This window comes from Passer domesticus, chromosome 1 (genome assembly GCF_036417665.1).
Source record: "Passer domesticus isolate bPasDom1 chromosome 1, bPasDom1.hap1, whole genome shotgun sequence".
Classification (NCBI taxonomy): domain Eukaryota; kingdom Metazoa; phylum Chordata; class Aves; order Passeriformes; family Passeridae; genus Passer; species Passer domesticus.
This window is the reverse complement of record NC_087474.1, coordinates 50,907,640-50,921,030: the sequence shown is the minus strand read 5'-3', so window position 1 is coordinate 50,921,030 and position 13,391 is coordinate 50,907,640. Positions and strand designations below refer to the sequence as shown.

The 13,391-nt window shown below is 44.9% G+C and overlaps 1 protein-coding gene across 2 annotated transcripts in view; it reads right to left on the bottom strand.

Moving 5' to 3' along the window:
• Positions 1-5,112, bottom strand: part of EGFR (epidermal growth factor receptor) — a 152,556-nt gene extending 147,444 nt beyond the window's left edge. Inside the window, exon 1 of one of the 2 annotated variants that reach the window (XM_064419560.1) lies at positions 4,659-5,112. In XM_064419560.1, the coding sequence (XP_064275630.1) occupies positions 4,659-4,764 (106 nt within the window). In that variant the 5' untranslated portion in view covers positions 4,765-5,112. The remainder of the gene's footprint in view (positions 1-4,658) is intronic. The other variant, XM_064419553.1, reaches the window with a different exon arrangement.
• Positions 5,113-13,391: the final 8,279 nt, after the last annotated feature.

The window sequence follows — 13,391 nt, the reverse complement described above, 5'->3', positions numbered from 1 at the left end:
CTACACACCTCCCACAGCTCCACAAAGCAAATGCAGGAGTCAAAGAGTGAGAACGATCCTCCACTGAGAAGCAAATAACAGCTCTGCTGCATTTCCTAATAACTTTCTCTTTCTGATAAAGCTAGTGATTTCCCAGCCAAGTTGAATGTGATTCTTGTGCCAGATGAGCCCTGACTGACAAAAGTTCATTTTCCACTAGTAGATGTCCAAGGAGAGCAGTACAGCAGAACGGAAGTTTGAGAAATTATAAATACAATTAGAAGATGCCTTATGCAATTTATACAATTCCAAAATGGCAATTATTCTATTTAGCAAGTAATCTTTTTACAGAATTTGACTAGTGTAGATTTATAAAGGTTTGTCAGCCAGGTCACCCCAGGAAGCGTTCCTAATATAGAACAGCCAGAGGATGCTTTTGTGAGTACAGCCTGTTCTGGCTCCCTCAAATAAAAGATCTACATGTCAAATTTGTGTTACACAAACCCTTTTGCAATACAGATGCAAGTCTAACATGAGATTTAACACAAGTTCTCATACCCGTAAATGCTGGTGCTTATAACATAACATGCTGACACTAATTTTGAGTATTGGTTCTTTCTGGGATAATCCACTCACACACACGGTATGACTGTACTCTCGGATGCACACATACTACTGAAACCTGGACTAGAGCAAGAGTTTGTAGCAACATCAACAGTTTCTATGCAAAACCATTCCATGAAGTTACTGTCATCCTCCCAAAAATGAAGTAAACCTTCCACTAGGCTTGTTTCCGAAGGGCTATTAAGCAAAGGCAGTTTGTGCTCAAGGAAGATAAGGACACTTTCTGAAGGAACTGGTTTGGCTAGTCAGCTATCTTGCTGCTAAAGCTAGCATATTCCAGATTTCAGTGATACATGGATACCTAAATGCAAAAGTCAGCCCTGAGGACCATAATGGCATTGTGCGACACTCCCCAAAAGTCTCTCTTTATAAATTAACAAATAAATTACAATGGACTACTCTGATTGTAAAGTCTCCAGGGCATTGATCTTGATTTCCTATTTATCTGAAAATCTCTTAATATACTCTTGATGCAAGAAATAACACATTTGTATTTAGTAGCACTTCAGCATCTAGTTTGCTCACCATACACACACACTTTGCTGAGAGGCCAATCTCCCTCATAAAATTTTGCATATAGTCACTATTTTTTGCAGATTGCCTGAATTAAGACTACTTGCTAGCATTTTACCTTCCCTTCACTGCTCTTAATGATGAGTTTTGCGTTTTTTTCTTAAGCATTCACACACTGAGGCACTGGAGTAAAAGCAGCTCTACACTCAACACTATTTATTTCTATTATCCCACCAAATCGGGCCATATCAGTATCTAAGTTTCCATTTCTTTAACTGTATTTACCATCAAGACTACACAGATTTATTTTAGTTTGCAAATGCAAAAATGTTTGGTCATTTACCAAGAAAATAGAAAATAATAAATGGTTGCATAGACAATACCTCACACAATAAATACTTACACAAACATACTACCAGCTCCTGTCCACATAGAAAATTCCTCTTGTGTCAGTGGTAATACAAACACAGGAATGAGAGAACAGTGTGCCAGCTCTCCCGGGACTTCAACAGGAGTCTGCGATATCCTTTACCTGGTACCAGCTAGGCAGAGAACACTGCTGATTCCTCAGCCACCCTGTGGATGTGTGGGCAGCCCTCTGCTCCTGGGAGGCCCCCATAGCAGGCACAACTCACAGGCTCGTGACAGATCTCTGCTCCACAGAGAAGGCCAGGTTACACCGGAGGGCATCTAAAAAAGCACTGGATGCTTGCATGTAACTGGATTAAGCTCTGCACAATCCACAAAGACTCATCTACCTGTAGGTATTTGTCACAAGTAAGCATGGAAAAATACACAGTGCAGAAACTACAAGACAAAACACACACAGCCCACACATAAACACTGCACAAGACATTAGACAAAAGCTTTTTACTTCACATGGACATGAATACTTGGATACCCTTAAAGAACTTAGTCCTTTGTATAAGACTCCAGGTACAGAAGGCTACCACAGTCCACTCTGGCAGCTCCCGAGCTGCCTGGCACGCCTGCATGCTCACTCCTGACACGGAGCAGCACACTCCCATCCCACAATGGCTGCAGCTACAGATCAAAACTAGAGATACAAAACCAATGTGTAGCAACAAAAAACAATTTGCTGAACCGTAGCACTGTCACCGAGCACTGGCACACAAAAAGGACACGGGTCAAATGCATCCAGCGTAAGTGGCCAGCTATCACAGGTATTTATCTCAGGTACCACCAAGCCGGCCTCCCGGGTAGATTAGTGGAAGTCTGGATTAGTTCTACTGTGCTTAATGTGGGTCAACATCATAGCTGGTACATAGAGACGGGTATTGATCCCTGTGATGAGAGTACTTCACTTTTGAGCAATGCTGTTTGGTTCTGGAATATGTTCAATTAGGCTTTTGTTTGTATCTTAATTGTTACAGTGTTACAAGAAAACCAGTTTTCTCTCATCCATCTTCAAGAAATTAATTCTACAATTTTGGGAGAAGATGTAATTGTATTTAAATTTCCATTCAAACATTATGTTGATTGGATTTTATAGGCTGATTCTGATGTTCTTCTAACACCTGCCCAGGCACATTTTCTTTTTTGAGACCACTCCATTTGGTAATAGAACAAATCAGGTTGAAGTTTTAAGAAGTGCCATTTCACATGCAATTTGAACTTGCAGAAGTATTGCATATATTTATGACAGCAAATTTCCTTTCAGTATTTCTCTGAATTCTGATGCTGGATCTTATCACTTGACCAAGGAGGCAGTCCCAAACATACACTGATCCTCTGCTACCTGCTGGACCTGTTGCTTCAAATCAATAATGCACGATTCTCAGATGCTGCTTCATTTTGTGCCTCTGAGTAATTTTCTTGCTTATCTTCAAGTGTGGGGAGAAACTAATGAAGTCAAATAAATTGATTAATGCTTTCTGAAGAAATCCTTCTGCCTCCACCTCCGCCACTGAGCCTCCAGCTCTTACCAGAGGAACAGTTACTTGCTGACACAACATCCTGAGAATAACCTCTACTGGATTTATCATGTAGCCATTGATTATTTAGTAATCCTCAAAAAACTGGCAACCTCCTAAGCTTGTAAGACACAGAATTAAGCATTATAAACAAGGTATTTCTCCTCACTCTTAACACATTATACAGGGCATGTGCACCTGAGACTGCATCTCTAAAGACAGGCAGAGCAGATGGGAGGCACTTTACTTCTCATCACCTTCAAAGGATGAGGATAAAATAAATAAATAAAAAGAAAACCAGGAAAGAAAAATTGCCCATGTTACATCAACAACAGGTATGAACTTGAGTTCTGGAACAAGAGAATCTTTCCGCTTTTTAAAGGTTGTGCAACTAGTTCTTTTGGATGGGGTGTTCCTCACTTTCAGGGCGGCTTTACAGTCCACAGTCACGAAAGACTCTAACTCAGTTGCTATGAGCCATGCAATCAGCCCTTCGAGTAAGTAATAATTCTCTTCTCCCGCTTTTTCTTTAAAAAGAATGAAAGGAAAAAGAAGAAAAACCAAACCACCCAAATCTGCATTTTTTCCTCTGGCTGGCAGATTTCCAAGATAAAGAGGACTGCTCTCCGGCTGGAACAGCAGCCGGGGCCTGCTCTCCAAACTCACAAAAGAGAACACCACACACAGAGAAAATGTGACGGGTCCGACCGGCCAGAAACGTCTTCTCACCCTCTGAAACAGCTTCTCCAATAAAGAAGGAAAACCCGAGCACCCATGGCAGCCCCACGCCCCGGCCCCACAGCCAGCCCCGCCGTGCTGTTCCCACGCACCGCCGGGACGGGCGGGCAGCGCCGGGGCCGGAGCGCCGGCAGGCTCGGGACGGGACGGGACGGGACGGGACGGGACGGGACGGCGGCTCCTTAGCGCCGAGTCGGGCAGGGATGAATCGCTCCTCTTTCTGATAACTGGGGAGCCAGAACCCACACGAAGTTCCCCTTTTTTTCAGTCACCCCCTCCCCAGGTGTATACTTCTTTCTATTATTACTACGAGTATTTCTGAACGGGACAAGCGGAGGTGTCCGGGTCAGAGCGACAGCGGGTCACCGGAGCGGCGCTTACTCGGGAACCCCGCGGCTTTTCCCCGCCGCCCCGGTGCAGGGGAGCCGAGAGCGGCTGTGCTGGGCTGAGCCGGGGAGTGCTCTCCGGGGAGTGACTGGGAAACGTGGGAAGGGGGAAAGAAGTAAAAAGAAACACTAAAGAAGAGAAGCACAACAGATGAGATGTGCCAAGGCTTATTCCCTTTTATTTCCTCCACCCCCACAAAAGAAAATAAGCCAAGAATCAGGAAGTCAGGGCTGCGTGATCGCTGCTATAGGTTTGGTTTTCTCCCCATTTCTCCCCTCTCTCTGTGTTTGGGGTGGGTTTTTTGTTTTGATTTGTTTTTTGTTCTTAGGGAAATAAGTAGTTGGGACTTTCCCTCCGCCTCTCCCCACGGGAGGCCGCGGCACCCAGCCGCCCGCAGCCCCGGCTCCCTGGTCCCCAGTACTCAGCCGGCAGAGGACGGCGGGACCCCCGCGCCCTCGCCCCCTCGCTCCCCCGCCCCCCTACCTTTCTTTCCCTCCACGGCGAGGCAGAGAGCGAGGCGCCCCAGCAGCAGCACCAGGACAGCGGCGCGGCGGGGCCCGGCGGCAGCGCGGGGGCTGCGGCCGCCCATGCTGCGGGACCGCCGCTCCCTCGGCGGACTGCGTGCGGGTCGGACGGGACGGGCGCACGGGTGATTCCGCGGAGCCGCTCCGGCTCCCCTCTGCTCTTCTCCCGCCGCAGCGATCAGCTCCTCTCCGGCGCTCTGCCCTGCGCGGCTCCGAGCAGCATGCTGGAGGGCGGCCGTCGAGGTCTGCGCGCACACGTGCGTGCCCCGCTGCGGGCGGGCTGCCGCCTTCCTCCTCCTCCTCCTCCTCCTCCTCCTCCCACCTCTGCTCCTCCTGCTGCAGGCGGCGGCGGATGCACAAGGGCTTGCGGAGCGGCTGGAGCCGGCTGTGGGACGGGGTGCGCCCGGCTGCGCTCTCCACTCGGTCGCGGAGCGCAGGGGCTCCCTCTGGGGACGCCAAGGAGGAGGAGGATTGGGAGGGAGCAAGGAGGAGAGGGGAGGAGAAACCGGCAGCGCCGTCCCCGCCGAGGTGGAGAAGGGGCGGGCCCCCCACCTGTCCCGGAATACAGGTTGAGAGGAGGTGGGAGCGGGGACGAGATAGTACAGTCGTTCCTCCTTGCTCGGGAGGGTGTGTATACATGGATTTTCTACTTCCTGGCAGTTTCTGCCCCGCAGCTGCCAAAGGCATGAGCGTGCATTTGCGGCACTGCTGGCAAAAAAGCGGCTTGGCCTCCTGCCTTCCCGTGTGCTCCCTCCCGGGAGTGGTGCGGGGCAGAGGGCTCCAGCAGTGCGGGTGTCCCGGCAGGCTTGCAGCAGAAGCCCTGTCCCGTCCCGTTCCTCAGGGAGAGCTCTCCCGTCGCCGCGCCAGCGCAAGGCAGAGCCGAGGCGTTTTACTGGAGAGCAGTGAAGCCGCTCCGGAGGCTCGATCCCCTCCCCAGGGACTCCGGCCTCTTTTCTGCCCCCGAAACCAGCGCAGCCCACTCGGCCTCTGCGAATAGTCCTGCTCTCCTTCTCGTCATTTTACTCCCAATATTTGCAAGGCCAAGTGCGTGCGTGGAATGAAACAGCGCGGTTTTAATGCGTATTTAGCGCACGGATAGCTGGGTGCATGTCTGCCCGTACCGCCTCTATTCCCCTGCCGCCAGCACGGAGAAAGTTCCCTTGCTCCGCGTAGCAAGTTACTTAACAAACACAAAATAACACAAGTGCTCCTGAGGTGCTCCAAGTACATCTACAGACATTAAGCAAAAGAGTACCGGTATGGTGCTCCTTTCTCTCAAGAGGAAAACCCAAGGTATTCAGGATTCATTTAAATATTCCTATGGGTTTTTAAGAGGCTGTTTCTCTGGAAAGTGGGAGGAAGCACAGTCTTGTCACTCAGATATGTAAATAGGACACGTACGTGCCACTTGTCTGGGCTGGGGTTTCTCCGAGTAAATCAGGATTCAACACTGAAACCTGCTGAACGCTGGTGGTAATTTCTTCAGAAAACTCTTTTGAGGGCTTAGGTTACACAGTCAATAGGATATGAAGACATAAAAGTGCTGTGATTAAGTGGGAACTCCAGAACTACAGCAAATAATGACATGAGGTTTGGGAAATTCCATGCTAAACGTCTGTGTCCGTCACAGAGTACTGGAGCACAATAGATTGCAAAATAGTCACTGAGTGTACCCTGACTTTTCTCTGTTATGCATGTTTTCCTGAGAGATCCATCACCCTTCTCCTACCAGTCAAATTCCTCTGTATTTTTTTTTTTCTAATAGATCAACTAGCCGCTCTCCTAACTAGGCAAAGAAAACTACCATCCCATTTACACATCCTAGCACAAAGCCCGATGCCTGGCCACATGCCTTTAATCATTTATTGGGATGAGTTGCATCACAAGACAGCTTTCATATGCTGTAGCTGACATTCTGGTTCAATTATATTTTGTAAATAATGTGAAAGGTGCACTTTGAAGTAAACTCAGACATTACCAACATCCGAGGAACTCCGTTCATGTGATTGGTTTCGTGGCTGTAGCTGAGGGCAGAACCTTAGCTTACAATACAATATTAGTACAAATTTGCTTCAAAGATTCTCACACAGTGCAACTTCATAAAGACTATGTGTATGTGGCTAATTTTCATTTATTTAGACAAATAGGAGGATCTTTAAAAGTGAGAGAGACCTAGGAAAAAGAGATCAATTTCTAGGGAGGGAAGATTGGCAAAGCATCCTCAACACACACTAATGATTACAGCTTGCACTATGATAAAGGAAATGCAATTAAGACAACCAAGAAATGAACTTCAAATCAGTTCTGTAGGTAAATAATAAATAAAAATGTGCCCCTAGACATGCACACTGGATATCAAGCTACCAATATAGAAGGTAACAGGATTTTTAAAATCTAGAAAAAGAAAGGATTCAAAGTAACAAATGAAAACCAACCCAAATATAGCAAAAAAAGAAAACATTTTTGCATGTGAATTTAGTGGAGAAACTGGTCCAAATCCTGTCCTAACATGCTGAAGAACAAATACTTGCTTTGCAGAATTTTTGTGATTCTGCCTGATATACTGAGCAGGAACATTACATACTTGCTTCACATCTCCCCCCCGCCCTCCCCCCCCCCCCCACCCCCCACTCATGTACTGCCCTGACAAAAACGCACATAAATTCAAGTATTCAATCCTAACTAAACACCTGCTTCATTGCTGACACGGTGAGCAAGGAGAGACTAGGCAAATTCCCCTTTAAATTTTTTTCCCACTCTGCAGCTACCCACTATAGGAGACTCTCATCTGCTGCTGGCAGTGCAGTACTGCTGAAGGGGCTGCACAGCAAGCTGCTGTAAATTCTGTCCTCCCACCTTTGTGAGCACAAATGTGTTACTTTTGTGGCATTGTGCTCTGCTTGCCAAGGTCACGAGACACGTAAAAGAACTCTTAGACTGAAGTTTGAGAAGCTTACCACAGGCAGGAATTTCAGGCCTTTTTTACCCAACTGAGCAATTTCTGAAATGGATTGAATTCAAACACAACATATTCCCTAAACAGCTGGTCACATACCCAGTGCTGCTTTGGTATAACTCCTTTGGAGGGAACATGAATTTTACCAAGGGCACACAATATTCATGTTGCAAAATTTTATTACTTATTACTGGCTGCATGTGTGCATGGATCAAAGGTCATGGAACAAAGGTCGACCTTTTGATCATCAATTTTTAAATTGATAGTTCATAATGAAAATACTAAATGCAACATCTGTCTTCAGCTTTCTTTTGATTTGCTTGCTTTATAGCATGCAGATAGAAAGATAGATAGATAGATAGATAGATAGATAGATAGATAGATAGATAGATATCTTGTCTTCTATATACTAAGGATAAACATGCTGACCTATGAAGTGAAGATCATGTAATCTGGTAGTTCTTCCACATGAACATACTTTTGGATTGCAATATTTGACTCACTACCACTTGCCTGCACCACTGAGCTGGTTACTTTGCCAGACATGGAGAGAAGTAGCTGTAAGAGAATGAATAACTGATTTTCCTTTCAATGGAAAAAGTAGGATTAATTCTCCTATCTCTTCCACATTCCCTCCAAACACAGAGTTTCAAAATCCTCTCAAGTGTAAAAAAATCCCTGCTGCTGGATCCTTTCCTTACATGAAAAAAAAAAAAAAAGTGCTGCTTTTCATTATCCACCAAGAGTGGGTCAGCATTTGCCCCTCAAAAAAATTTATCAGCAACCATTCTTCAATGGTGATGCTGTTCTTCTCTGTGAGTTATGAAAGTAGTTTCAAAGGGCAGGCCTTTTACTGGAAGAGAGGAAATTAAGTAGAGATGAATTAGCGGAGTTTTACAATCTGGTTTGCTCAGATTTTGCATGGCATTTGAGATTGTCAACATTGTATTTTGCATTGTAGTTTGTATTCTATGACTGCTCACTCAAGTTTTAAAGCAAGGTCTGAGATAAAAATTCATGGAGCTTTATGGCACTTTGCATGTTGAAAATATTGCACACACATTAAGTAATTTATCTTTGCAAATCTCCTGTAAAGCAGGTTAGTAGCTATAATTTCCATTTTATAGATGTAAAATAATTTGCCTTGGGCGGAGCATTAGTGGTAGAGCTAGGGTTATCACTCAAGAACTCTATTTAAACCTTGGAACATGCTATTTCTAGAGAGTGTCCCTGATGAAAATGGATGGATTTTTACACAGATTATCTTTCTCTCTTTGCTTAACACTGTTTACAGAATCACAGAATATGCTGAGTTGGACAGAACACATCAGGATCATCGAGTCTAACTCCTGGCCTTGCACAGGACACACCATGGGCCTGAGAGCATTGTCCAAACACTTCTTGAACTGTGTCAACCCTGGGGCTGTGACCACTTCCCTGGGGAGACTGTTCTAGTGCCCAGCCACCCTGTGGGGGAAGAACCTTTTCCCAATATCTAACGGAAACCTTCCCTGACACAACTCCAAGCCAGTCCCTCAGGTCCTGTCATTGGTCACTGTTGATCACCACAGAGATCAGTCTTTGCCCCTCCTCTTCTGCTCATGAGGAGATTTTAGCTGCAGTCAGGTCTCCCATCAGTCTCCTCGAGGTTGGACGGACCTAGTGACCGTGGCTGCTCCTCATACAGCTTCCCCTCATGGCCTTTTACCATCTTTGTTGCCCTCCTTTGGATGCTCTCTAATAGCTTTGTACCTTTCTTACACTGTGGCACCCAAAACTGCCCCCAGCCCTCGAGGTGAGGCCTCCCCAGAGCAGAGCAGTACAGAGCAGAGTGGAACAATTCCCTGCCTTGCCCAGCTGGTGATGCTGTGTCTGATGTACCCAGGACACACTTGGTCCTCCTGGCTTCCAGGGCACTGCTGACTCACATTCGATTTGCCATTGACCAGGACCCTCAGGTCCCTTTCCATGGCACTGCTTCCAGCATCTCATTCACCAACCTGTCCATACATCCCGGGTTTCCCCATCCCACATGCAGAATCCAGCAGTTTGTTTGGTTTTTTGTTTGTTTGTATAACAGCACTTAAAAAGGACAACACCAACAAACATGAGTGTTGAAATTAAGCCTTAATTATAATAAATGGCACAGTCAATATTTCAACACATGACCAAAGTGTTATCTCAGGAGGGTTCCTACATATTCTTTAATTATTTTTTTTTATATCTGTGTTACATTTATCTATCATCTCAGTCACCAAGTTCACTGTGGCATTTTTCAACAAAATTCTCTTAAATCAGGAAAAGACTTTTAAAATTGTTTAACCTTGTTAGGGATTCACAGCACTAGCATGTACATTAATGAAAGTGGGCAAAAAAAAAAAAAAAAGTTTAAAAATAAAACCTGTGGCTGTAGTGGTTTTTAGCACCCGAAGATTAATTTTACCCATTGCATGGGAGAAAGTGTGAGCCATCTATTTTCTGAATTATGGCTTCTCTTTGAAAAGACCCCCAAGTTTTTTTCCAGTATAAAGCAGGGGAAAAAAATTGTTTTGTGCATTTTGATTAACATCTAGAGTAATTACAAGAGAAAAAAAGGTATGGCAAATTCTTTCAGTATTGAAGATAAACACAGCAATTGATAACATAAATTGAACAAGGTTATCAGGGTTTCGTAGGAGCAACCTATGTATTGACAAAAGTTTCTGATTTACTCACTGTATAGTTGTTCTTTCCCCTCTAGCAAAATCTCTGCTGAACTCCTGGGGAATGTGGCACCTCCATTGCTATCTAGGAGATAATTTCAAAGGGTAGAATGCATTTCCTGCTTAAAAGCATCTGTCATTTTGTTGTTTGTAACTTCACATAGAACTACTGTGGTTTTTCACAAACTTTAACAAGTACAAAAACTAGGCATTTCTTACCTTAGTAAGTTTTGCAGTTTGTGAGGGTAAAGACATAAGGACTGATACTATGATGGAATGAGGTATATTATATACAAAATCTTTGTTACTAAACAGCACAAGTTTCCTACATAAAAACAAGCCTCTCCCTTATTTCTGTACTTTGTTGAGGTTACTTATACCTGGATATTACTATGGTACATGTATTCCATCATTCAACCAGGAATCATACAACTCTGTATGATTGCAGCAAATATAGTTTGAGCATGATGTCAATTAATGAGATGTCAGTGGAAGCAGAGCTAACAGAATCACAGAATGGGTCAGATCGAAGGGGACCACAGTGGGTCACTTGGTCCAGCCTCTCTGCTCAAGCAGAGTCATCCTAGAGCAAATGACACAGTATTGCATCCAGATTGTTCTTGAATATTTACAGTGAGGGACGCTCCACAACCTCTCTGAGTAATGTATTGTGGGAAATCTGCTTGGTCATCTGCACAGTAAAGAAGTTCTTCTTCCTCATACACAGATGGAGTTTTCTGTGCATCAGTTTCTGCCCACTGCCTCTTGTCCTATTGCTGGGCACCACTGAGAAGAGTGGATCCATCCAATTGACACCCTCTCTTCAGATATGTACATGCATTCATAAGGTCTCCTCTCATGGACATGGTTTGTGGGCAGCTTGTTGTTCACCAGGACCCCCAGGGCCTTCTCCACAGAGCTCATTTCCAGCAGGTCAACCCCCACCCAGCCTGTGCTGGTGCATGGTGACACTATCAGAGCACATTGCATATTCAGGATGGGTGAGTAGTAATGCTAGGTGTCTGATTATGACCATTAACACTGCTAATTGCATTACTCTCACTGTTTGTTCTGCACTTTATGCCCTTGCTCACCTAATTCCTGACCCACTGCACAGCCTGTCACAGCCCATGTATGTCCACAGTGACAAAGAGATGGGGACAACAAGGTATAAGCCCATGCCATGAACTTTGACTCAAGAAGAGTAAAAGTGCCAAGAAGCCAAGCTCAGGTGAGGTGGTTGGCTTGGGTTGATTGTGTTTATCCTGCACCTTCCCCTTCCCCTTCCCTTCCCTTCCCTTCCCTTCCCTTCCCTTCCCTTCCCTTCCCTTCCCTTCCCTTCCCTTCCCTTCCCTTCCCTTCCCTTCCCTTCCCTTCCCTTCCCTTCCCTTCCCTTCCCTTCCCTTCCCTTCCCTTCCCTTCCCTTCCCTTCCCTTCCCTTCCCTTCCCTTCCCTTCCCTTCCCTTCCCTTCCCTTCCCTTCCCTTCCCTTCCCTTCCCTTCCCTCTTCCCAGCTCCCACACCAAGTTGAATACCACATGCAAATACTGCAAGTGATTGCTCAAAACGCTGTCTCCTTAGGTGTTTGTAGCGCTGAGGAATCTATGGCACAGAGAGAGTGAGGCAAGCTGGTAGCCCTGAGTAAAGGCACAAAGAATGTGAGTTGCATCAAGGGTGTGGCTAATGGGGGTTTCTTCAGATTCAGCCATCTCCTCCCCTTTGCATCCAAAGTGGACAAAGATAGGAATGATAAGACATTGCAACACTGTGCTTCTTCTGAAAAACTACAGCAACCAGTCCTTATATAGGCTAGCAAATATAAAATAAGTCAAGTTTCCTTTATATCCACTCCTCTTTTTGCACTATGGAGGTGTCTCTAACCTTAGCTGACTTTTCTACATGAATTCCTATATGTTACTCAAATTAAAACAAAGATAGACAGAGGCTGACTAGACAAGTAAATGTACAGGGCCATTCTCCAGTATGAAATGAATTGTCACAGAGTAGATTGTATCCATCAAAATGTTAAAGTCTCTCAGCCTACAGAGTGATGTAGTTCCACCCTATGAGGAGCACTCCTTGCCCTCCACTGCCTCTCAAACCGTATGTGTAAGAGTACTAGCTATTCTAGCCTGTTTGTGTAAATGAATAATGCAGATGATCTGGCACAATGTGCAGGGAACACTCCCTGCACAATTGACCAACATGAACATGGTCATAGCTATTTCCCAACATTTTGAAGTCAGCAGTTCTGTTCCTTACACATCCCAGTGCACACATATTCAAGAACTAAAGTATCTGAGTAGGTACATTTTCCTTTCTAGACAAAAAAAGCAGAGGTGATCATCAGTTCTTTTCTCCCAGCCCTATTAGTAAGTACCCTAATGTTTATAGACCCTTCCTTGCTTATTCCTTCTCTGTGATCCCAGAAATATGCCACTGAAATAATTACCTTGCATATTTTCCACAGTAAAGCTAAGCCAAATAGCAAAGCTGTCACTGAAGAGAAGGGGTAAAGCATTTTTCTGTCATGTGCTTTGAGATTTTATCCCCCAAGGGTTTTAACCACAGAGTAAACGATCATTTTTATTTAAAGCAAAACAAGTCATAATGCTTTATGAAATATTCTATCATGTTTTATTCAGCACTGCATAGCTAAATAATAAAGACGTGGCAAAGTTTAGTCAATTCAATCTGATGATTGTTACCTAAATCCCAGAGATATTGCAACTGCACTGAAACAAATTCCATAGGACATGGACAGGTAACAGCTGATCTTTTTATCATACCTTTAATTTTCAAAATCTTTTTCAGGTAAAAGTTTTCTGCAGCATGTTGGAGATTGTCAACAAATGTGACTGAGCAGAAGATCATCTTCTGTAAATCAGAGATGTTACAAAGTGCACAAATTTCCAGCAATGGCATCTTTCTTTTCTAATGAGGAGGAGCCAATGTAAAAGCCCCTGTGGAAGGCCTTAAGGCAGTTTGGCTAACAGAGCAAGGTACAATATTGAAGACTGAGATTTGGGAAAGTG